Source organism: Narcine bancroftii, chromosome 3 (genome assembly GCF_036971445.1).
Source record: "Narcine bancroftii isolate sNarBan1 chromosome 3, sNarBan1.hap1, whole genome shotgun sequence".
Lineage (NCBI taxonomy): Eukaryota > Metazoa > Chordata > Chondrichthyes > Torpediniformes > Narcinidae > Narcine > Narcine bancroftii.
This window is the reverse complement of record NC_091471.1, coordinates 201,773,498-201,800,423: the sequence shown is the minus strand read 5'-3', so window position 1 is coordinate 201,800,423 and position 26,926 is coordinate 201,773,498. Positions and strand designations below refer to the sequence as shown.

At 40.2% G+C, this 26,926-nt stretch overlaps 1 protein-coding gene across 1 annotated transcript in view; it reads left to right on the top strand.

Moving 5' to 3' along the window:
- Positions 1–25,960, top strand: part of frem3 (Fras1 related extracellular matrix 3) — a 174,859-nt gene extending 148,899 nt beyond the window's left edge. Inside the window, exons 17-24 of the mRNA XM_069923127.1 lie at positions 4,263–4,455; positions 11,348–11,452; positions 11,950–12,077; positions 13,418–13,552; positions 20,019–20,145; positions 22,567–22,754; positions 22,850–22,996; positions 25,192–25,960. Of these exons, the coding sequence (XP_069779228.1) occupies positions 4,263–4,455; positions 11,348–11,452; positions 11,950–12,077; positions 13,418–13,552; positions 20,019–20,145; positions 22,567–22,754; positions 22,850–22,996; positions 25,192–25,731 (1,563 nt within the window). The 3' untranslated portion in view covers positions 25,732–25,960. The remainder of the gene's footprint in view (positions 1–4,262; positions 4,456–11,347; positions 11,453–11,949; positions 12,078–13,417; positions 13,553–20,018; positions 20,146–22,566; positions 22,755–22,849; positions 22,997–25,191) is intronic.
- Positions 25,961–26,926: the final 966 nt, after the last annotated feature.

Sequence of the window (26,926 nt, the reverse complement as noted above, 5' to 3'; positions counted from 1 at the left end):
TACTAACATTGACTCTCTAAAATATTTATTCCTAAAAACTTGAATCTATCTACTCTTTTAACTTTAGCACCATTAATATGGACGGGGGTGTGGACTCTGCCCCCTCTCCTGAAATCACTGATCATCTCCTTCATCTTACTGATGTTGAGACAGAGGTTGTTATCTTGGTACCATGCCACAAGTCTTTCAATCTCTTTCCTGTATTCTGCTTCATTATTTAACCCCTGACCCACTACTGTAATGTTTTTAACAAATTTGAAGATGGAGTTGGAGCACAATGCAGCTGTACAGTCATGTTGTAGAGGGAGTGTGAAGTATGATTATGGTGGAGATGTTGTTGCCCATGTGAGACAGGAAGTCAAGAATTTGTTTGCAGGAGATGGGGGACCTGAGGCCTGGATCTTGAAATTTTCCAATGACTTTGCTGGGGACTTTGGTATTAAAGGTGGAGCTATGGACTGTGAATAGTAGTCTAACATAAGTATCCTCGGCATCCAGGTGTTCTGGGGCAGAGTGGAGAGTTTGGGTGATGAAACATTTGGCAGGTAGGCAAATTAAAGTGGTATGTGCCATAACCAGCTTTTCAAAGCCCTTTGTGATACTGGATATAAAATCACAGCTTCAGTACTGGTGAGATAGTGGGCTTTATGAAGCAAGAGGGGACTTTGACTGTTGTCGGGAGAGATAATGATGCCTGTGAATATCTGCCAGCTGATCTGCGCAGGCTTTCAGGACATACCCCGGGACTTCATCTCGGCCAATCACTTTCACCCAGCGAAAACAAACTCTGAAAAGAATGGAGAGAGAATGAGGGAAGAACGTGAAGAATTTGCACCCAATTCTTGTTTCACTAGAATACTCTGAATACCCTTTGTATTTGTCCCTGGAGCAGAGTAAGATTTGCACTTAGATTAATGACAGGATTTGAGCATATCAGAGTATAATTTAGTAGTTATGGTTATAAGAGAGATGAAACATGATTTGAGATATGCACAATCTGATTGTTTACCCTTATGTAGACTTTTGTTCACATTTTAATGAGTTGGCCAGTAACTTGGGGGGTGTGGCAAGATGGCGTAGGGAACAGACGTGCCTTCCAGACCTCTCCTGACTCTGATTTATTGTTTTGTCTTTAAGTGCCCGTTAAAGTTCTTTTAAAAGTTTATAAATAATAAGAGGTGTTGGATTAGTGCCTAATGGTTTATATGCAAAAAAAAGGTAAAAGAAAACATCAACAGACTGTTAAAAAACTACATTTTCCGAAATTGTCTGAGCCTACTTGTTTACAAGAAGCCAGGACTCAGCGTAGAATGGATCCAGAGGAAGACGTACAGAGTTCAGCATTGAAGCTCCATTTTAAGCCGGTGAGGCTCTCTGAAGGTTGCACTCAACAGCTTTCAGAACAAAGGCCTGGACGGGTGCCAGTATTTCACACAACGGCCACTGTGAGTGCTGTTACTGAGACTTTGACAGTTGAATCAGCTGGGGCGCCACCAGCTGGAGAGTTAAAGAGCTGTCATTCGACTGCTACAGTGGTGGCGCTGCAAAATGCATCTTCAATTACAACGGTTTTTCCAGATATCGATTCAGTGAAGATGATTAAAGAGATTTGGCTTAAAGATAACCCTGATCTTCAGTCTCCAGGCATTGCTGGGGGGACTTTGAGAGGGATTTTTATACGAAGTCAAACTGCTAGAAAAGATACTAAATTAAGGGAAGGGACAGAAGATCCCATGGTCTCTAAGGAACAGCAAGACCCCATTATGCCTGAATCTACTTCTGTTGAAATGTCTGTTAAGGATCTTGAAGATAAGATATACTCTGTATCGAGTCACTTAGTTAATTTTGTGAACCTGTTTATTTCCAAGATTAATGCGATGGCGGAAGTCAATAATGGAGCTTTTAAGCTTGAAACCATTGAAAGATTTGAAATGTGTGATCAAGGTTTAGTCGATGCACAGGATCAACTGCAAGATGAAAATAGAATAATTGAAACATTGCAGATCCAAAATAAAAATTTAGCAAAAAAGGTTGATTATTTGGAGAATCAATCTAGACAGAACAATGTGAAAATTGTTGGTTTGCCAGAAGGCATAGAAGGACCAGATCCAAGAAAAATTTTTTACTGAATGGATTCCACGAGTGTTAGGACAGGATAAATTCCCTGAAGGTTTAATACTGGAACGTGCTTATAGAGTTTTAAGAAGAAAATCTTTTTCAGGACAGAATCCAAGATCTGTTTTGATCCGTTGTTTAAACTATTGTGACAGAGAGACAATTTTATGTACGGCTATTAGAAATGCCCAGCAAAATAGATCTCCTTTGATGGTTCAGAATAATCCTGTTTTCTTCTATCAAGATTTGAGTCAAGAAATTATGTTTCAACGATGCGAATTTAATTCTGTGAAAGAACGGTTGTGGAAAAAAAGACATAAGGCAACAATCAGGTATTCTGCAGTACTGAAGATTTTTTAGGATGGAAATTAGCCAAAGTTCTTTGACAATCCTAAAGAGGTTATGGACTTTGCTCAGTCTCTACCAATCATGCAGTTTCAGGAACGATGTAGTCCTTCAAGGTCTCCAAAGAGAGTAGAGATGTAAGGTGGGATCCAGTTTTTTAAAAGAAATGGAAGCAATGGTGACCGAAGTGGTAACGTTGATTTAAAAAAAGAAATCTTTTATCTTTTTTTTTGAGAAGAGTTTAAATAGTTTAAATAATGATGATAGTTTAATGAAATGGGAGTTGGGAGAGGGAACTGGGTGGGCACTAGTTTCCAGAAGTCATCAGTTACCTGTGAGTTATCTCACACCCAATATTTTGGGGGAGTTACCGCTTTGGGTGGTTTAAACAGGAGGAGGTAGTTGTGACCTCCGACCTGTTTTTTTTTCTTTTTAATTTTTGGGTTAAGAAGTGAAGGTTTTTTTTAAATTATTTTTTTTAAATAAATAATTTTTTTTAACTCTTTTTGTTTTCTGATTGTAATTGAGAGGGAATTAGGAGGTTTTTTTTCTCTTTTTTGGGGGGGGGTTTCTCTTTTTTCTTTCTTTTTTAAGAGGATGATGTCACAGAAGATAATAAGTCAAAAATTGAGGATGTTGAATGAGATGAAGAGGAAGATGAGGGGAAAGGTGATAAGAAGAAAAAGAAGAAAATTAAGTACAAATACATTGAGGGAGAAGAGTTTAATAAAATTAAGTTAATTTCGATAGAGAATTTTGAAGATGTTATAAATGAAGAATATGGAGAATTTTATAAGAGTTTGAACTTTTTTCTTTTTTTTTCTTTTTTATATATAAGGGGAGGGGAAGGGAATAAAAAGTTTATCTGATTGTTTTTCTAAGGGATGTTTTTGTTCTCTCGATGAATTATAAAGGAAACTTGGTATTAATGGAAATTCTGTATTTATGTATTATTAATTATGATTTTTTGTATAACAGATATGTGGTTGATATATGATTTTAATATTTGAACTTAGTTTTAAAGTGGATTTCATTTGTTAAATACGTGTATTATGTTTGATTTAAATATATGTTTAAGGGTATTATTTTAGTATTGATATTTTTTTTGTTGTTAGTAATTTTTTTTTGTTAAGTTTTATCCTGTTTTTGTAAGTGGGGTTTTTTCTATTTTATTTACAACATTGTTAATTAATTCTTCACTCTTTATTTTGGGCGGAGGGTTGGACTAATTTTAAATTAGATGATTAATATTGTGTTATAATTATTGGGGGGGTTAATTTGTGTAGTTTAATTATGTAGTATTCTAATTTTTATTATCTTATTTTTTATTATTTCTTTAAATGTAATTATTATTTCATTCATGTCATAAAATTTTAAATAAAGTTTAAAAAAAAAGAGTTGGCCAATAACTTGACTTTGGCAGAAGCCCATGTATTTGTGCTTAACATTCTGAGGAAAAAATATCTGGACAATTTGTGTTTGTTGGAGAAACACAGAAACTGCAGATGCTGGAACCTTGGGTAAACAAGGAGCCGCTGGAGGAACTCAGCAGGTCAGGCAGCATCTATCGGGATCCTTTGTCTCCATAACATTTACTATGCACGGATTCTGCCTGACCACTGATTTCTTCAGCAGCTCATTATTTGCTCAATTTGTGTTTGTTATTCATATTCCTCTTTTCAACAGTTAACTTTACAAATTTCTGAGGAATTATATGGGGAAAAAAAACTATGAAGATCTCAAATCACCAAAGTGAATTCCAATATTTGGATGCTATTTTAATTTTGATGTTTGAATTGCAGGTCCTGAACTTGGTGCAATCATATGTTACACTTCGTGTCCCACTTTTCATCTCCTACGTCTTCCACTCCCCTGCATCAGTTGGTGGCTGGCAACATTTTGACCTGCAGTCTGAACTGAAGCTCACTTTTGTGTACGACACTGCCATCCTGTGGAAAGAAGGGATTGGCAGCCCTCCAGAAGCAGAGCTACAAGGTATGTAGAAGAAAGCCTACCTCTAACATTATTTGGAACTCCCTGTCTTGAAATACATTCAAATTTAAAATACAAATTGTAACAAATTGGTTCCAAGTATATTGTGTTCAGGAAGCTGTCAGGCTTGGCATAATAGTTCTCAGGATGTACATCCTTATCTCACTTCATGCTAATTCTCAGTTGGCAATGTGTATTTGCAGCATTAAGTAAGAAAGGACTTGTATCCCCATTTATTGAAGTAGCAGATGTCCATCATCAAATTAGTTTCAAAGAAAACCTTGAACAGTCTCACCAAGAGCTTTTACTCTTTGACATAGCAAAATCCTGCCTTACTTCAGGGGAGATTCCAATCATGTACTGGTGCACAATGAATATTCTTTGCTTGGAGTTTGATTGAATTCCTGGGTGTCCAGGTATTGTTGCATTCTCTCAAATACTGCTTTCTTTTCAAACAAACTGATCACAGTCACCAATCTGAACCTGATTTGTATCAAATGCCTAGTGGGATGAAAGCATGTCTATGCTTGCTGGACATCCAATCAGTATGCACTTCTGTTCCCCATACCAAAGACCTCAAAGACCTTCATTTCTTTCTGGACAATAGATTCAACAAGTCCCCCTCCACCCAACACCCTCCTCCAGCTGGCAGAACGTCCTCACCCTCAATATTTTCTCCTTTGACTCATCCCATTTTCTCCTGGACAAAGGGGTAGCCATGGGCCCCAGCTATACCTGCCTTTTTGCTGGATATGTGGAGCAATCCATGTGACAAACCTAAACAAGCAACGCCTCTCAACTCTTCATCCTCTACATCGATGACTACTTTGGTGCTGCCTTACGCACCCATGATGAGCTCATCGACTTTATCCACTATGACACCAACTTCCCTCTAACCTCAAATTCACTTGGTCCATCTCTACCAACACTCTCCCTTTTCTCAAACTCATCTTCATCTCAGGAGACAAACTCTTGTCAGACATCTTCTTCAAGCCCACCAACACCCACAGCTACTTCATCTCTTCACACCCTGTCCCCTCTAAGGATTATATTTTCTTCTTTCAATTCCTCCATTCCCTTCACATCTGTCCAAGGATGAGGTCTTCCATGGTAGATCATCAGAGATGTTCTCCTTCTTCAAACATTATGGCTTTCCCTCTACCACAATTAATTTGACCCTCACCCACATATCATATATTACCCACACATCTGCCCTGGGCCCCTCCACCCCCAAGCACAACAAGGACAGGATTCCCAAAGTCTTCACCTACTGCTCCACCAGCTTCTGTGACCAATATATCCTCCTCTGTCATTTCCACCACCTACTACATGATCCCACCACCAGATACATATTGCCCTTTCCGCAGGAACTTCTCTCTCCAGCACTCCCTCTCCAAATGTCCCCTTAGCACCTACCCTTATGACAGTAGGAGGTGCTCCATTTGTGCCCACACCTCCTCCCTTACCAAAATTTGGGGCCCCAAACAGACCTTTCCAGTGAAACAACTTTTCACTTATGAATCTGCATGGGTCATCTACTTCATCCAGTGCTTCCATTGTGGTCTCCTCTACATTGGAGAGACAGGACGCTGACTGGGAGATCGGTATGTTGAGCACTTTGGCTTTGTTTCCTGCAATAGCATGAATCTCCCAGTGGCCACCCATTTCAATTCCCTGTCCCATTCCCCCGTTGATATTTCTATCCATGGTGTCATGCACTGCCAATCTCAGACTACTTGAAGGGTAAACACCTCTTCTTCAGTCTGGCTACATTCCAACTAGATGGCCGTGGTAAACCACTGTCATGTATAATTATCTGGTCAAGCATGCCTATTGGCCAGTTGTACCTGTGGTCCCTCCCCAGAGGCTCCTGTATAAAGGTGGCTGTTCCACAGCCCCCTATTACTCAGTGCAAGACTGCTGAAGAGTTAGGATATGTTATGTTCTCAAGTTAATTAAAGCCTATTGGCTTCTCCACAATAGTCTCCTGAGTGATTAATGGTGCATCAATTTAATTCACTTGAAGTTTTCTATAATGGAGCAGTTCCTCAAATCAGAAAAGCTGGAAGTCGACCCTCAATCGCCTGAGGCATCTACCAGCTTCGAACTCTGGCTGTGCTGATTTGATGCATTCCTGCAGACTTCCTCCACCATCAAGCAATCAGAGACCGACAAACTGCAAATACTGCAGTCCCGGGACAGCACTCTCGTGTACTCCATGATCAGGGATGCCACAATGTACCAGGAGACCATGGATGCCCTCAAAGGGTAATGCCTTCATAAGGTCAATGTTGTTGATCCTAGACACCTTCTAGTGACCAGAAAGCAACAACCTGGTGAGTCAAACGCTGAATATCTCCGGGCCCTGCAAGCACTCGGCAGGGCCTGTGAATGCAAAGCAGTATCCGCCGCAAAGTATACAGAGGACCTGATCGGGGACGTCTGCATCATAGGGATGAGGTCAAATTGCATACGACAGAGACTTTGGAGCAAGGGAAGCTTGGTTTGCGGAGAGTAGTTGAGCTGGCAGGAATGCTAGAGGTAGCTCTCCAGAATATGGACACCTACTCAACTGACAACGCAGCCACCTTGTGGTCACTCCGTTCGCATTCATCCTGGGATGCATCACCACCTCCCCTCTCCACTAATGACCAGACTACAGCAGCAGTGGTTCACAAAACCCTCCTGATGCTCTTGACCAGTTCTGGTAATGACCCAACGTCAGTTGTAGTGTTCCGGGAACCTCCAAAGTGCTACGTCTCTGGCCTGGGCAAGAATTAGAGGAAATGCTGCCCAGTGAAGGATTCGATCTGCTCCAGCTGCAGAAAGAAGGGCCACTATGCCAAAATGTGCAAGTCCAAACCCAATCCTAGCAGGACCATGTGCGGATCTTTTCTGATGCACTATGGGGGGCCACCATCTTACTGCCATCTTCCGGATTGGGCAACACTACATGCGGGCAGTGTGGGCCACCATCTTGGATGTTGCAATGTGCAGTGAGCTGACCCTAGCCTCCATCACCCTTAACTAGGACAGTCCGCAAAAACTCACCAGGTCAATGATGGACATCAAGGTAAATGTCCACGTGACAAGTTGTTTGTTTGATAGTGGAAGCACAGAGAGTTTTATATATCCGGACACAGTGCAGAGTCTCCCCCTCACAGTACTGCCAGTGAACCAGAAGATCTCCCTGGAATCCAAGTCATATACAGGAGACATTCAGAGTTTCTGTATTGTGACTTTAATGGTGTAGGGTTCTATATATGACAACTTTAGACTGATGGTAATGTCAGAGCTCTGTGCTGCTGCACTGTTGGGACTTGATTTTCAATGTCACCTTAAAAGCGTGACAATCGCATTTGTTGGGCCCCATTCACCCCTCACCATTCATAACCAGCAATTCGATAGCCAACCCCTGCCGTACACGTCCACCAACCTAACCACCCACCATGTACAACTTGCAGGCTCTCCACACTTAAAGTCCCCCTCCGTCACCAACCTCACCCCTGACTGCAAACCTGTCGCCACTAAAAGCAGACGGTACAGCACCACGGACAGGGCCTTCATCTGGGTGGAGGTACAGAGCTTACTTAAGGAAGGGGCTATTGAAACCATCAATAGCCCTTGGAGAGCGCGGAACTCTAGTGCGGAACGGGGAAAAGAATGATTGTCGACTACAGTCAGACCATCAATAAATACACTCAATTGGGCGCATACCCCTTTCCACAAATCACTGACATGGTCACCAAATTGCCTTGTATTGGATCTTTTCAACCATCGACTTAAAGTCAGCATATCACCAGCTACCCATCTGCCAAGAGGACCACTATAATATGGCATTTGAGGCAGATAGCCGCCTCTACCACATCCTGCGGGTCTCCTTTGGTGACACAAACAGCGCCTCGGTCTTCCAACGGGAGATGGACTGTATGGTGGATTAGTACGAGTTGTGGGCCACTTTCCTGTATCTCAACAACATCACCATCTGCGGCCATGACCTGCAGGACTATGACATCAATCTCCAGAGAATTTTCGAGACAGCCAAGCTCCTTAACCTGATGTATTCCAAGGCTAAGTTTGTGTTCCATACAACTCAACCTGGAGAATGGCGTCATTGGCCCAGACTCTGATCACATGTGACCGCTCCTGGAGCTTCGCCTCCCACATAGTCTCACGGCCCTGAAAGAGATGCCTTGGGTTTTTCTCCTATTATGCTCAGTGGGTCCCCAATTATGCGGACAAGGCCTACCCCCTTATTAAAGCTACATCATAGGAGGAGGCTCGTGCAGCCTTCAACTGCATCAAGGCCATGATGCATCGCCAAGGCCACAATGTTTGCTGTGGACGAATCCACCTCCTTTTAGGTGGAAAGTGATGTGTCAGACTTCGCTCTGGCAGCCACCTTAATCAGGTTGGCAGGCAATCACATTTTTTTCACGTACCCTACAAGGCCCCAAGATTCAACACTCCTCAGTCAAAAAAGAGGCCCAAGCCATGGTTGGGGCAGTTCGGCACTGGTGCCATTACCTGGCCGGTAAGAGATTCACCTTGCTGACCGATCAACGGGCTGCCGCACCCATGTTCAACAATCAACAGCAGGGCAAAATCAAAAATGATAAAATACTGTGGCAGAGAATAGAATTATCCACCTCTAACTATGACATCCTGTACAGGCCGGGGAAACTTAATGAGACATCCTGTACTGTGGGACCTGTGCCAGCACCAAGATTGACCCACTGCAAAACCTCCATAATTATTTCTGTTACCCCGGAGTCACCAAGTTCTTTCACTTCGTCAAAGCACTCATCATTAATGAGATCAGGACCATGACAAAGAACTGCCAGGTCTGTGCTGAGTGCAAGCTGCACTCCTACTGGCCAGACAGAGCACAACTTATTAAAGCCACTAGCCCCTTCGAGTAACTCAATGTCGACTTTAAAGGACCCCTGCCCTCCACCGACTGTAACTTATACTTCCTTAACATCATCAACGAATACTCCTCCTTTCCATCTTCCATCCCCTACTTGGACATGACCACTGCCACAGTCACCAAGGCCGAGCACAGCCTCTTCACTCTATTTGGCTTACCCAGTCATATCCACAGCAACTGGGGGCCTTCCTTTATGAGTGACGAGCTGCACCAGTGCCTGTTGACCAAAAGCATTGCCACGAGCAGGACCACCAGTTACAATGCCCAGGTTAACGGGAAAGTGGAGAGGGAGAATGCTACAGTCTGGAAGACCGTCCTCCAGGCTTTGTGGTCAAAGAGGCTCCAGGTCTCCTGCTGGCAGGAGGTTCTTTCGGAGCATTTTTACATAACCAGCATTTCTGTGTGTTTTTACTACAGTCACAACGTCTGCAGCCTTTCATATTTTGTTCTCGGCATGTCTTGATTAATGTCTAGCTGGTTAGGCCAGCACAGTTATTCATATGTGTGGTGTGCTGTTAAGACAGAATCAGACACACACACAAGGTAAAGACTGTACAACAGGCTTTAATCCACAAAGACTTCCACAGAACCAGGCTGGCTGTGGCTGCAGCAACTCAGTGTGAGGCCTCAGGAGGCCGGCGCAGGCATATATCCTGGAGGGTGATTGACACCCGACTGGGTGGGGCTTGATCCATTCAGGCCGACTGATTGGCAGCCGGCCAGGTGTTGTCCTGTCCCCTTACACTCCTGCAGGTACAAGGTTGCCCCCTTCAGTAGGCTGGTGGTGTACCACCACAATATGTAATGCAGTTATCTCCCCATCCACCTTGCACTCTCCCTACCCCATCTAAAACAATCCACTCTTGTGCATGTTGATAATCCAAATGAGTTAGATTAAAAGGCTGGGGTTTTTTTTACAGTGTTCGATGGACCAAGTACTGGAGTTTTTGTTTTAGCAAAGAGATTTGTGAGATTGTGTGTTGAATCTCTGGAGTGAAGCCTGTTTCAGAGTTACAGTTTCAGTGTAAATTCAGTGTTAATTCCAGCCTTACATTTCAGGACGACAAGCATGATCTCGATAAGAAAATGCTGTTCCAGATATTACTTCCGCAATTAAAAATACATTGCTGGATAAACTCAGCGGGTCACACAGCATATATAGAAAGTATAAAGACACATAACCAATGTTTCAGGCCTGAGTCCTTCATCAAGGTATGAACAAAATGGATGAAGGTGACTGAATAAAATGGTGGGGGAAAGAGGTAATGAGAGGTGCACAGACCTATAGGTAGGAGGTAAGAGGATGATAAGGGAGGGAGTGCACAGGAGAAAACTGGGAGGAGTGTGGGAAGTACTGCTGTGAATTTTAATAATAAATTACTTCCACAAACAATTATATTTGTGTTAAACTAGCAAATAAAATTAGTATGCTTATCTGAACATAGATTTCACACATCTGGGTAAAAATCACTTTGTGAAATATATAACTGTGAAAACTTTAGAGCTCTTTGGATGCCCAATGGATTGACCTTGGCCCTAAGCAATAGCATGAATCAGGCATGAGTGAATTGGTGAGCATTTTACACTCTGCCCTGATTACTTTTCCACGCACATCAGAAGAAAGGGAAGTGGGATGTGATGCTAAAGCAAGCTGCCCATTCACTCATGCCTGATCTGTGGGATTGGTGAAGATCATTTTCATCCCATAGTCTTCAATATCTGACATTATGCTGAAAGATGAATGTTAACATAAGAATGTGACAATGTGAGAAAAAGAATGAATCAATGTACAACTTTGAGAAGGTAAGATTGATGTGGTTCTGAGCAGGTATATAAGCAATAAAAAGAATTTCCGTTCAATGTTTATGCTCAATTTTTGTGTTTATTTGTGGACTGTGGGCATTACTGTGTGGTTTAATGACCTCAATCTTGAAGCTGTGAATAAAAGTCTGACTATTGATGCAGGAGCCTTGTATCCAACCAGCATGAGGATCAATGAAGAAGGGAGGCTGGTGGTAAATTTCAAGACAGAGGTGCGGTTTAGAGGGCAGTTCGTCATGTCACACCCTGGTAAGTAGCGGAATCTGTGGATTTTGTTGGGGACTCTTACTTAGGGATCATTATTGGCAGGGGGTGCTTGTTTTTTTTTGTCGCTGCTACCTCATGTGAGACCCCACACATTTTAAAACAACTCCGGTAATGCCAGTCACACAAAAGGACATTCTCGGCCATTTAAAAAAAAATATGGATTGAAATAAAATATTTATTAATGCTTATTTTAGTGGAAGACTGATTAAAAATGTAATATAGGTCTGAATAATGAGCACTGCTGACATGTATGAAACAAATCCTGCATTTGACATCCCATAATAGCTGCAGAATTATTGCCAGCAGACAAATCTTATCCTAGCTGATGATTAATTACCTTTTTAAGGAAAGGACTGGCAAACAGGTGATTGTTGAGCTTTCCGTTAACCATCTTAAGTTTCGCCCTGAGGTGCACTCTAAGCTTTATGCTTCTGGTATCTCCTGCTGGAATCTGAAGTGTGGACTGTGTTGCATTCCAGGTACGTCACTGGCATCAATGGTAATGTCTGCTGATCACCCCGGGCTCTCCTTCACACTCAGCCTTGTTCGCAGTGAGCCAACCTACAACCAGCCAATGCAACAGTGGAGTTTCACATCTGACTTTGCTGTAAGTTCTCCACCTAACAAGGAAATCTTTCATGAATGGCCTGACCTAACACCGATGCCTACTCCCTTACATTAACCACCCTCCATGCATTTATCAGGATCTCACAGGCAGTGCCTATGCCAAGCTCCTCCCATTGACATATTCATCCCTGCACCTAAATAAGCTGCTCCAAGCAACCTCTTTGATGCTGTAGAGATCTTCATTCACTGCAGTCTTGCTGATCATAGCTACAATGGCTCAAATCCCACACCTTTCCTCTCTAGCAAATGTCTTCTGTCATTCGCATTACTTACTGGACATGTTGGCTTGAGAATTCATGAAACATTAAAATTTCTCTGAGTAAACGTCGTGAAGTTACAATTCCTATCAGAAGAAAGAGTTGGTGACAAAATTTAAAAATACTGCAGGTGCTGAAAATCTGAAATAAAACGAGAAAATGATAGAAATACACATCAGGTTAAGAAGCAACTAAGGAAAGAGAAACAAATAGCTTTTAACATTGAAAACCTTGATCAGAGCTGAGAAAGAATGAAACAAGCTGATTCTAATTTGCAGATATGCAAGTAAAGAGATGGACAGGACAATGAAAAAAATCTGATAAGGTGAGACCATAATTAATTAATGGAAATAGTAGAAGTTTATCTTGTACATTTCAATAGTTCACAAGTAATGAAATCGTCATTAGTTACAAATAGAAAAACATGCCATCTGGTTCATACTCAGGAAAGTCCAACAAACAACAATGAGTTAAGAATCAGATAAACTGTTTATTTGTTGTTGTTTGAGGAAAAAAAAAATGAGGACATGGTCTTGATTTAATATCAATCTGAGCAGTGCTGAATATCCTTAGTGCTGAGCTGGTATGTCAACCTGGAATATATGGTGATATATCAAGAGAGAGAATGAACTCATTACCTTCTGACTCAGAGCAAGTAGTCCGACAAGCTGAATTGAGACTGTAGATTTTCAGGTTCAATTTTACCAAATAGTTTTGGGAAGGAAGATCATCCAGACATGGTTAATTTGTGCAGTACATAGAAGTGCTGCAGAAACACAATAGATCATGCTTCTAAGCATCTAACCCCAGCAGCTGCAGATTTCTCGTTTACTTCCACTGGTCTTAATTTGTTTCGATTTTCTTCAGGCCAATCCTTTCTTAAATAAGTCTAAAGTATTTTTCTCATTCTGTTAATGCTACATAAACATAAATTGTAACCTTAGTAATCATTTGAAACTTTAAATACATTTAAATACTTAGACCAGGCCATTAAAAAAAACCCTTGCCGTCTTCAGCAGTGCATTATTTTAATCTATCATAATCCTGTTGGGATTTCTTCTAGGTTCGGGATTATTCAGGTACATATACTGTGAAGCTTGTCCCATGCAGTTCAGCTCCCAACCAAGAGTACAATCTGCCAATTGTCTGCAACCCAAGGAAACCGATTACATTTGATTTGGATATTCGATTCCAACAGGTATGGTCCAAGCCATGGTCTTTGCTTGTGGCTTCTTTTGTATTTCTTTCTTTTCTTTGGCTTGGCTTCGCGGATGAAGATTTATGGAGGGGTAATGTCCACGTCAGCTGCAGGCTCATTTGTGGCTGACAAGTCCGATGCGGGACAAGCAGACACGGTTGCAGTGGTTGCAAGGGAAAATTGGTTGTTTGGGGTTGGGTGTTTGGTTTTTGTTCCTTTGTCTTCTGTCAGTGAGGTGGACTCTGCGGTCTTCTTCAAAGGAGGTTGCTGCCTGCCGAACTGTGAGGCGCCAACATGCACGGTTTGAGGCGATATCAGCCCACTGGCGGTGGTCAATGTGGCAGGCACCAAGAGATTTCTTTAGGCAGTCCTTGTACCTCTTCTTTGGTGCACCTCTGTCTCGGTGGCCAGTATTTGGATAAATCATCGTTCTTTTTTTTTTAAATTTTTTATTTTTCACACCATAAATCACAATAGCCATGATATACACTTTTTCTTTTTCACACATTTACAGTGACTTTTTCTTCCCCCCCCACCCCACCCCCCCCTCTCATCCATTTTAGGTATACAATCTAGGTTGCATTAATTCAGTCAGACAATGTTGTCATTCAACAAAAATACACCAGAAATTCTACAGAGTCCATTCTTTTCTTTCCTTCTCCTTCCGTCAACTTAGGTAATGTTTGTCCCCGGTAGGTTTTCGCTATTGTATTTAATGTAAGGCTCCCATACTTGTTCGAATATTTCAATATTATTTCTTAAACTATATGTTATTTTTTCTAATGGAATACATTTATTCATTTCTATATACCATTGTTGTATTTTCAAATTATCTTCCAATTTCCAGGTTGACATAATACATTTTTTTGCTACGGCTAGGGCTATCTTAACAAATCTTTTTTGTGCATCTTCCAAGTCAATTCCAAATTCTTTATTTTTTATGTTACTTAGGAGAAAGATCTCTGGATTCTTTGGTGTATTGTTTTCTGTTATTTTATTTAATATCTGATTGAGATCATCCCAAAATTTTTCTACTCTCTCACATGTCCAGATTGCATGAATTGTTGTTCCCCTTTCTTTTTTACATCGAAAACATTGAAACAAAACTATTTAACTTTTGCGGTGTAATGTATAGTCTGTGTAACCAATTATATTGTATCATACGCAGCCTCGTATTTATTGTATTTCTCATCGTTCCAGAACATAATTTCTCCCATGTTTCCTTTTTTATCTTTATATTTAAATCTTGTTCCCATTTTTGTTTAGTTTTACCATTTGTTTCCTCATTCTTCTTTTCTTGCAGTTTAATATACATATTTGTTATAAATCTTTTGATTAACATTGTATCTGTAATCACATATTCAAGGTTACTTCCCTCTGGTAAACTCAAATTGCTTCCTAATTTATCTTTCAAGTAGGATCTCAGTTGGTAATATGCCAGCGCTGTATCTCCAGTTATATTGTACTTATCTCTCATTTGTTCAAAGGATAAGAATCTACTTCCTGAAAAACAATTTTCTATTCTTTTAATCCCTTTTTTTCCCCATTTTCTAAAGGAAAGGTTGTCTATTGTAAAAGGGAGTAGCTTATTTTGCATCAATATTAGTTTTGGTAATTGATAATTTGTTTTATTTCTTTCTACATGAATCTTCTTCCATATATTGAGGAGATGGTGTAATACTGGAGAAGTTCTATGTTGTACCAATTTTTCGTCCCATTTATATAATATGTGTTCAGGTATCTTTTCCCCTATTTTATCTAATTCTAATCTCGTCCAGTCTGGTTTTTCCCTTGTTTGATAAAAATCTGATAGGTACCTTAATTGTGCGGCTCTATAATATTTTTTGAAGTTTGGCAATTGTAAGCCTCCTTGTTTATACCATTCTGTTAATTTATCTAGTGCTATCCTCGGTTTCCCCCCTCTCCATAAAAATTTCCTTATTATTTTCTTTAACTCTTTGAAGAATTTTTCTGTCAGTTGTATTGGCAATGCCTGAAATAAGTATAGTATCCTTGGAAAAATGTTCATTTTAATACAGTTTATCCTTCCTATCAGTGTTAGTGGTAGCTCTTTCCAATGCTCTAAATCGTCCTGTAATTTTTTCATTAGTGGATTGTAATTGAGTTTATATAATTGGCCTAGATTTTTGTTTATTTGTACACCTAGGTATCTATTGCCTGCATTTGCCATCTGAATGGGGATTCCTTCTTAAATTTTGAGAAATCCGCGTTATTCATAGGCATTGCTTCACTTTTATTTACATTTATCTTGTATCCCGACACTTCTCCATATTCCTTCAATTTCTTATATAGTTCTTTAATTGATAGTTCTGGTTCTGTTAAGTACACTATCACATCATCCGCAAATAGACTGATTTTATATTCCCTGTCTTTTATTTTTATTCCTTTTATATTATTATCTATTCTTATCGATTCTGCTAGTGGTTCTATAGCTAGCGCAAACAATAATGGTGATAGTGGGCATCCCTGCCGCGTTGACCTGCTTAAGTTAAATTGTTTTGATACATGTCCATTTACTGTCACTTTCGCTAACGGTCCCTTATATAATGCTTTAATCCAATTAATATACTTCTCCGGTAAACTGAATTTTTGCAATACTTTGAACAAGTAATTCCATTCTACTCTGTCGAAGGCCTTCTCTGCGTCTAAAGCAACTGCTACTGCAGGTGCTTTATTTCCTTCTACTGCATGAATTAAGTTAATAAATTTACAAATATTGTCTGTTGTGCGTCTTTTTTTGATAAATCCAGTTTGGTCTAAATTTACCATTTTCGGTACCTGTTCTGCTAATCTGTTTGCTAATAGTTTAGCTATTATCTTATAATCTGTGTTTAGCAGAGATATTGGTCTGTATGACGCTGGTGAGAGTGGATCTTTCCCTTGTTTTAGTATCACTGTAATTATTGCTGTTTTACATGAATCTGGTAAGTTTTGTGTCTCATCAGTCTGGTTGATTACATCCAGGAGGGGCGGTATTAATAGATCTTTAAATGTTTTGTAGAATTCTATTGGGAGTCCATCCTCTCCTGGTGTCTTATTATTTGGTAATTTTTTTATTATCTCTTGTATTTCTACTGTTCCAAATGGTTCTGTTAATTTATTTTGTTCCTCTATTTGTAGTTTTGGTAGTTCAATTTTAGTCAAAAATTCATCTATTTTCCCTTCTTTCCCTTCGTTTTCAGTTCGGTATAATTGTTCATAGAATTCTCTGAAGTTTTCCTTAATTTCTTTTGGATTATATGTAATTTGTTTGTCTTTTTTCCTTGTTGCCAATACCATTTTCTTAGTTTGCTCTGTCTTAAGCCGCCATGCTAAGATTTTGTGTGTTTTTTCACCTAGTTCATAATATTTCTGTTTTGTCTTCATTATATTCTTCTCCACCTTATATGTTTGTAATGTTTCATATTTTATTTTTTTATCCGCCAATTCTCTTCTTTTGGTTGTATCTTCCTTTATTGCTAATTTTTTTTCTATGTTTACTATTTCCCTTTCCAACTGCTCTGTTTCCTGATTATAGTCCTTCTTCATCTTGGTTGCATAACTTATTATTTGTCCTCTAATGAATGCTTTCATTGCGTCCCATAGTATAAACTTATCTTCCACTGATTCCGTATTTACTTCAAAGTACATTTTTAATTGTTTTTCAATAAATTCTCTAAAATCCTGTCTTTTAAGTAGCATGGGGTTTAATCTCCATCTATATATTCTTAGAGGGATGTCCTCTAGCTTTACTGTCAGTATTAAGGGTGAATGGTCCGATAGCATTCTCACTTTATATTCTGTTTTTCTTACTCTATCCTGCATACTAGCTGATAACAAAAATAGGTCTATTCTTGAGTATGTTTTATGTCTAGTCGAGTAGTATGAGTATTCCTTTTCTTTTGGGTTTTGTTTCCTCCATATGTCCACAAGTTTCATTTCTTGCATTGATTTAATTATAAATTTGGTTACTTTGTTCTTCCTGTTAATTTTTTTCCCCGTTTTATCCATATTTGGATCCAAATTCAGATTGAAATCCCCTCCTATTAGTGTGTTCCCTTGCGTATTAGCTACCTTCAAAAAGATATCTTGCATAAACTTTTGATCTTCTTCGTTAGGTGAATATATATTAAGTAGATTCCAAAGCTCCGAATATATCTGACATTTTATCATAACATATCTCCCTGCTGGATCTATTATTTCCTCTTCTATTTTAAATGGCACATTTTTGCTAATTAATATAACCACTCCTCTTGCTTTTGAATTATACGATGCTGCTGTTACATGTCCTACCCAATCTCTCTTTAATTTCTTGTGCTCCAATTCAGTTAAGTGTGTTTCTTGGACAAATGCTATATCTATTTTTTCCTTTTTCAGTAAATTTAGTAGTTTCTTCCTTTTAATTTGGTTATGTATTCCATTAATATTTAAAGTCATATAGTTCAGCGTAGCCATTTTATATTTTGTTTATCTTCTCTTTCCGTTTTTCCATCATTACCTTTCCTCCTTTTCCATTTCTGTTTTCTTATTTTCAACTCTTTACCAGACAACATTCCTACAACATCCAACATTTTCCTTATTCTCCTATTTCTATCTTCTTTATCCCCAATCTCCCCTTCCCCTCCTGAGTTGTCCTTTATCCCTTGTCGGACAACCACATCTCCCCTCTCCATTTGGATTTGCGAATCCACTCGCAAGCGTCAACTGATTTTGCAGTGACCGCTCTTTTCCCCCACCCAGCCCCCCCCAGAAAAGATTTCACTTTTCATATGTCACAAAGGTCACTCTTTTAATTCCCTCCTTATTCTCTCTATTCCATTACCTTCCCTTATTAATTCTTGTCTATACTATCTATGTTTTCCTCTAATTACAGATACTTTCACGTATGCCCATTGTCTCTCTTCACTCTTATACCTCTTTACCCGCATACATATCAATCGTGGTCATTTTTACCCTCATTACCCGTCTTCATCCCTCAGTCTATTTTTGTCTTTACCCACATACATATCAATCGTGATCATTTTTACTCTCATTACCCGTCTTCATCCCTCAGTCTATTTTTGTAATTGTTCTGCAAATTTTCGTGCTTCTTCTGGATCTGAGAACAGTCTGTTTTGTTGTCCTGGAATAAATATTTTCAATACCGCAGGATGCTTCAGTGTAAATTTATACCCTTTCTTCCATAAAATCGCCTTTGCTGTATTTAACTGTTTTCTCTTCTTTAGGAGTTCAAAACTTATATCTGGATAAATGAAGATTTTTTGCCCTTTATACTCCAGTGGTTTGTTGCCCTCTCTTACTTTTTCCATTGTCTTCTCCAGTACCTTTTCTCTTGTAGTATATCTTAGGAATTTTACTACAATAGATCTTGGTTTTTGTTGTGGTTGTGGTTTAGAGGCCAATGCTCTATGTGCCCTTTCTATTTCCATTTCTTGCTGTAGTTCTGGACATCCTAGGGTCTTAGGGATCCACTCTTTTATAAACTCCCTCATATTCTTGCCTTCTTCATCTTCCTTAAGGCCCACTATCTTTATGTTATTTCTTCTGTTATAATTTTCCATTATATCTATTTTTTGAGCTAGTAGTTCTTGTGTCTCTTTAGTTTTTTTATTAGATTCCTCCAATTTCTTTTTTAAGTCTTCTACCTCCATTTCTGCTGCTACTGCCCGTTCTTCCATCTTGTCCATTTTTTTCCCCATTTCTGTTAAGGTCATATCTATTTTATTCACTTTCTCTTCTGTGTTGTTTATTCTTCTTCTTAAATCATTGAATTCCTGTGTTTGCCATTCTTTAAATGACTCCATGTATCCTCTAACAAGAGCAAGTATATCCTTTACCTTGCCTTTCCCTTTATCTATTTCACTGTATTCTTCCTCTTCTTCTTCCTCTGGGTTGGCCATCTGTTGTTTCTTTGGTGCCCTTTCCTCCTCTTCTTTCTTGTTTCTATTGTCTTCTGTGGTCTCTTCTTGCTGCAGGTGTTCTGCAGCTGTCGTTGCCGGCTGTGGAGATCGACTCCCCAGCTGGTTCCCCCTCCTGTCGGTGTGTTTTTTTTCATGCGCGGTTGCGCACTTTTACTCGGCTCTGTGAGCCATTGTTGTAGTTCTTTTTCTACCGACCTGAGGTAGTGGGCTCCTCTCTCCACAGCGGGCCTCTTTGGACAGGTAAGGCCTTCACCTTTTTCCTCCGTTGTCTTCTCTTCCTCTCTTCTTACCGTTGATTTTGATTTTTCTTCTTTTGTCTCCATCTTCTTTCCACCTTTATACTCACTTTTCTTTAACTTGTATTTCTGTGCCTTTGTATTTTCTCTTGTTTTTCCCGACTTTTCTGGAGAGGGCTGGAGTTCACCGTCCGGCCACTACTCCATCACGTGACTCCTCCCGATAAATCATCGTTCTTGATATGGAATTAAAAAGTAATATTACCTTGGCAAGACCTAATCACTATATTGTTCTGTTCTTTTTAAAAGGTGAGTGACCCTGTGGCTGCTGAGTTTAGCTTGAATACTGAAATGGTCCTCTTGTCAAAGAGAGAGCTGTGGCTGTCTGATGGCTCAATGGGATTTGGAGAAGGAACGGATGTGGCATTTTCAGAAGGTTTGCTGAAATTTGTAATATATCTATAAAACCGCATGGTGATTTGCAGAATATGTCCTTGTGCATGTATGCATATATGATTAACCCTGTCAATGAAGGCATGTTTTTAATGTTTGTTTCTGATTAATCACAGAAATTTACAGCTTATCAGTTGAACATTAAGCCCAGTGAATCTCTCCACCTCAAAAATAACTTTCCATTCTAACCCCACTTCCCAATCCTAGTTAGAGAGCCATGCATCATCTACCTATGCCTTTAAATGTGATGGAAGGTGTGGGTAGGGTGGGGCGGGGGGAAATTGTTTCCACCAAACTTTTCACATGCTGATCTGAAAGCCTCCAACACTCAATAGGTGAAAATAATGTGGCCACTCTAATCCTTCTACCAATTACTTTAATCACTTCCCCAGTTATCAATTCCTCTCCAATCCATTTAGGTCCCTTATAATTTTTAATTTTAAATTTACAGCTCTAAAGATAACTTTAATCACTGCTCTTTCCTACCATGCATAATTTCATGTAGGCATTAACAGAAGTCCAAAAGTAGAATTGTTCCCCAGTTTCTGATGAAAGATGGTGGGGAAAAAAATTCACATACTTCAAATGAGATTTCAAGTCAAGTTTATTGTCATGTGATTGCACAAGTACAACTCGACGAAACAGCGTTCTTCGGTCCTCAGTGCAAAACATCCAGACATAACACACATAGAGACACATAACACATATGCAAGATAAATATTCGTATATACATATATATAAATAAAATTGTTCCATGAATATGAGAGTCTTGGGTGGTTAGTGAGAGCGGTTCCTTTGGTCGTTTAGTCTTTTCACTGCCTGTGGAAAGAAGCTGTTCCTCAGCCTAGTATCACTTCCCATATCACTTTCCCAATGGGAGAAGCTGAAAGACGCTTGTGCAGGGTGAAAGAGGTTCTCACTGATTTTGTGCGCCCTCCTCAGTCAATGATCCTGGTAGATCACATTGTTGGAGGGGAGGGAGACTCCAGTAATCCACTCTTATGGTCTTGTGAATTGACCTCTGATCCATTTCTGTACAGCAACCATACCACACTGTGATGTAGCTAGCCAGGACACTCTCAATAGAGCTCCTGTAGAAGGCTGAAATGATGGTGGCAGGTAGCCTTGCCCACTTCAGTCTTATTAGGAAGTGTGGTCGCTGTTGCACTTTCCTGACGAGTGGAGATGTTGTGTGTCCATGTTAGGTCACTAGTTAAGTGGACTCCAAGGAACTTTGTGCTCTCTACTTTCTTCACTACAGAGTTATTGATGTGTAGTGGAGGGTGGTCATGCCTGGACCTCCTGAGGTCTACGATCAGTTCCTTCATCAATTATGATTGCATGAAGAATTAAGTGTATTTTGAGCAGTCCAAAAAAAATTGCAGATCATCATGTGAAAAGTTGGTGCCTTCAACAATGAATTCTTATTTTCCTTTATTATCATTTTCTTTGTTGGTATTTCCTCCAGGTCTGTGATTATTAATGCACATATACTCTAAAGTTTAACCCATGCCTTTCAGAACCCAGCAGTACAATCTGCAATCAACTGGAACCCAAACCCACTGGAACTGAATATCCTTGCATACTAAAAATGGCCCATGCAATGTACTATTCCCATCCCTAGTGCTCTCCCACACTTTGATTCCCCCGATAGTCCCAAATTAATAGTCCTAATCACCAAGGCTCAGGTCTCAATCACCCAAGGCCAAAAGATTTCCACCAAAGTGCTCTCTCCCATCTCTTTTACAAAACCATTTTACTATCTTACCTGCCCAGGCTTTTTATTCCAATGAAGTTCCTGATCTTTACTGAGATGTTTCCCCTGCCTCCTCCTCCAGCCTTACCCCAGACATTAATCACTACCCCTGAATTTTAGGATTGTCAATTCTCTCGCTCTCTCTCGTTCTCTCTCTCTCTCTCTCTCGCTCTCTCTCTCTCTCTCTCTCTTTTCCTTCCTTCCCCCACCCCGAAACCCCAGATGGCTTGGTCCCAGTCAGCATGTTTTCAACTTTCAACACAATGCTCATTTCCACTATAATTTGCAGCAAGAGGCCCAAGGTTAAAACAGGGTTAACCCCCTCCTGTGGCAACTATTTGGCTGGACTTGAACTTCTGTTCAAGTTGAACTTCTAGCTGAGTGGAAAAACTTTCTTCAAAGAAATGTTTAATGGTACAACAGAGGGGAAGTTAAGATTGTACAGAGTGCAGAGATCTATACTGATGGAAAGTTAGAAGGCGGATTTGCATCATCATTCCCAAGCAATGTGTTTGTGGTACAGAAGGACCGATTTTCTGTTGGGAAAAATGAATTAGATGGCAAATGAACTGCTGATGTTCTGATTTATGTCAACATCCACAGATCTTCTGCTTTCACCTTTAGATCTTTTATTCCTTTTATATTCAGGGTCTGTTATCTATGGTCGTGTTATGGTGGACCCAGTGCAGAACCTGGGAGGTTCCTTCACCTGCAACATTGAGAAGGTTTTCTTATGCACTGGTGCAGATGGATACGTTCCAAAATACAATCCAATAAATAATGAATTTGGTTGTCTGGCTGATTCTCCATCTATACTGTACAGATTCAAGATTCTGGTACGTTAGCTATTGGGAAAAGGAGTGCATGCATGATTCAGTTGCCTATTCACAACTTAGCCACACAGTAACACCAAATATCCTTTTACCCTCAGGATAAAGCCCAGCCTGAGTCCCAAGCCCCAGTTTTTGGTAACGTTCTCTTCGATGCTAGGTTGGCTGTTGATGTACCAGATGCAATGTCACTTGTGAAGCAACCAGGATCTGATGGCTTCAGCTTTGCATCCGATCCACTCTTTCAGGTGAGAAGACGACGACATTCATACCACTATTCCTCGTGGGCTTTTCAATTGTTCTGATCTACCTGTGGAGAATTGGGCAAGTTCTTGCTTGCTGTTTATACCCTTCCCATCCCATGAGATCAACAATGGAAACAACTTTGCAGTGATACAGTTTGCTGTAAGTAATGAGCTTCTGTGCTGCAATATGGCACATTGAAAACTTTCTCCTATTACCTCCACACATTTGTTTCTGGAGAATGCTAAACAGCCAAGTAACCCTGCCGGTGTCACTGCAGAGTTCAAGATTGCTGAAAAATTACAAATGGGAGGATGTGTTAATATATTTTGCCAGCAAGTGCATTTGCAAAATCCTGTATCTTTCAATGAAAATCTGTTTTTCTACTAATGGAGCGCAAAGATGACCATATTCAAGACACAAAAGTGCTGTAAAAAGTCAGCTGGTCACACGGCATTCATAGGAAAGAAAAGGCAAACAACATTTCAGGCCTGAGTCCATTCCTAGCCTTTTGCTTCCTATGGATGCTGAATGCATGGTTCTGCTGAATTTCTCCAGCACTTTTGTATATTGCACCAGACCTCAGCATCCACAGATTTTCTTGTTTGACTCAATGATGACCGTTTCTACACTGTGTTGCGAAGTTCATGAAACTGACCAGGTGCATTCTACCATTATTCATCCTAATACCCAGGCCATATCATATATACACATATAATAGTCGAATTTGGTGGGTAAAATTTAGGTGGTCAACTATGTCCATGGTAAGTACCAACGTTGTACGAGGCATTGGAAGCTTGGGTAGGCTTGGGAGGCATGGGTGGGTGGTCGGGACCGGGTGATAGGTCAGCATTTAGGTCATTAGGTGGGCGGCTGGAGGCTAGGGAGAGTCTGTTGTCAGAGTTTCGGGAGCTCCGGTGGTCGGGTGGCTGGGGCCAAAAATGGGGAGGGGGGGGATCTTTTACATAGTATCAACTATTACACATGTATATACAATATCATAGTGTCTTTCCTTATTGGTGTCATGTTCTGGAAACTCTGAGATTAGTGCCCTGGGACAATTCTTTTTACTGGGAAAGCTGACCATTCATAAGGAAGGTTAATAGTTTGGATATGGTCATTGACTAGTCCTCAAACCATCCACTTGAGACTTTTGAAATATTGAACACTTGAAATGAAACAGTCTGCTTGTGACAGTGTGATAATTTGAACACAGGGGTTTGGCCAGGTAACCTGACCTTGAGTGCCTGATGCACTTTACATTGGTTTTACATTTAGCCATCACTTTCTATAGAATCATGATTACTGAAGGTGTAAGGGATATAAAAATGCAGAGGAATATTACAGTACAGAGGTGCTTGAGACCTTCTCAAGCCAGAAATGATGGAGATCATATTGGCAGAATGCAGTTGAAACTAAAGATTGAAAGGAGTAACTGATGTAGTGATAATGTGAAATTACTGCTGCCTCATCAGTTTCTGTAGGGAACAGTTCAGAGAGTATTTGTAATGAAGAACAAATAGTTTCTGAACATGATAATTAATGCTTGCGGAATATGTACATGAAATAATCAGACCAATTTAAGTTTAGAGAGCAACTTGACGAGTCTCATTTAGCTATTTCTACAAGTGGGTGAAAGTCATTGCTATCGTTCTCTGCAGTAGATGAAAAGGATGGCACGGTTGGTGTAATGGTTAGCGCAATGCCTTTACAGCGTCAGCGATCGTGACTAAGGTTCAAATCTCATGCTATCTGTAAGGAGTTTGTACTTTCTCCCCTTGTCTCCCAGGGGCTCTGGTTTCCTCGCACCATTCAAAACACTAATGGCTAATGGCTAATGGGTGTAAATTGGGTGGCATGGGCTTGTGGGCCAAAATATCCTGTAACCAAATATATACATTTGGAGGACATATAGTGGGCTTGGAACAGGAGCACATTCTTTATGAATGGTAATGGCATAAAACAGACCCCTACAAAATGGTCTATATGGGGAAAAACAGACTGCTGCCATTTTATGCTCTTCTGATGAAATGTCTCCCAGGTTTGAGATTCAAATCATCTGCTTCCTGGTCAGTACTCCTGCTTCTCACATGCTGAATGATGTATTCGCTGAATAGTTATGGTATGTTTAACTTCATACAGTTCATAATAATATTAGAGTTTTACCCAACCAAGCTCCGTTTTCCTAATCCCCTTCCAGGTGACTTCAGGCCGAGAGTGGTACATCCATGTTATTTACACAGTTCGGTCCAAAGGGAATTCAAACAGAGGAATTGGGAAGAGAAGCCTGGAATTTTTGCACCATTCCTTGACCTCCTCAGGAAACAGCACTGACAAATTGGGATTTATCCGCAATCGCCGGTCAGCGTCGAAGGTGCCTGATGTTGCTCAGGACATCGGGGCAGAGAAGAGCAGAGGTACCAACATCCAGCACATATCGCTTGACCGTATCAATAAAATTGTCATCAACCAGAAGGACTACCTGCCCATCAATGAACACTACCAGAAACCACGCCTGCTTGCTGTTGACAGGGAGACAGAAGGCAGCATCCTCTCTGTGGTAGGGGGAGCCGGGAGTCTTCTGCTATTAGCCTGCATATCGATGATAATCTTCCTGCTACTGAAGAACAAGAACTCTCTTACCTGTAGGATGAAGTCATCACACGGAAGACATACCAGCAGCAACGCGACAGTAATAACAGGGCAAAGCAGCAATAGTAGCGACAGCTCAGAGGTCTAACAAGCAGTTATAGTGAGTGCACCTTGTACGTACACTGGTATAAGAAGTCAAAATCTCAGTGCCTTATCCAACAGTGCCTTGCCTCATCACGTTCTTGAGCAATCAAAGAAAATAACAACTTAATTTCCTTACCTACCATTTCGGATTTGAGGTGGGAAAACTGTAAAACTCTTGTCAGGATCTGTTTGGCAGGTGCATGTTCCAAGGATTAAATGAACAATCTTTTAAACTTAGTGACCTATTTATATTTGAAACCTTTTTGAGTGTGTGACACTGAAAAATACACGTTGGTACTGGTTTCTGTCAGTTGAACCAAATGGTGCTCACCCTGGTGACTCCCCTTTGACAGAATTGATGCCTTTATCATCTTGGTGTCATCAGTTTGCGAGGCCTGCTGCTCCTCTGAATGATTTCTGCTTTATTTTAGTTCTTAATACCGCTGCATGGTTATTTAAATGCAATGCTCGTACAATGTGAACAGTTTTTAGTTTGTTTTGTTCTTAATTTTTTTAGATTATTGTTGTAAGAATATCTTTAAGTGGTCTAGCAGTCATTACATAAGTTTTTGCTTTGTGATAAAATGGAGAAATAATGAGAAGAGGGAGAACACTGGAATAACCATCTGCAGGAGTTTGATTAGCCATTCTGATCAGCTTGCCTCGTCAGTGTGAGAATCTCGTGTATGTGCCTTCGAATATAATGCCTACAGAAAACAAGTCAATGGGAATCATTATATTATCACAATATCTCCTTTTCTAATAGTCTATTCCTTCACATATCCACTTTTCACCTTGTCTCTATATCACTTTCCTTGCAGCCCCATTGATCCATCTTCTGATATCCATCCAAACATTTCAACTGTTCTTTACCTTTCTGCCAGGAATGAGTTTCTCTTGATTTCATTTTTCTATCTTCCCACCAAATCTTGCATCCAACTTTTTCTTTCAAAATGCACCCTGGTGCTGCTGGTCTTCCCTGATTTTTTTTCATGAAGTTTTTAAACTCCAGCCTCTCCAAAGATCCATGCAGACCTTTTCTTACTGTGAAACCTGGAGATACAGAATGTCTATCCTGAATGAATATGCTCTGTCTAGCTATGATTTTCTCTGCTCTTATTCCATCTTTATGATACTGCTGCCAAATTCAATGAACTGCATTTGCCTTGTGCTGCATAATTTAATTGTGATTCTTTGAA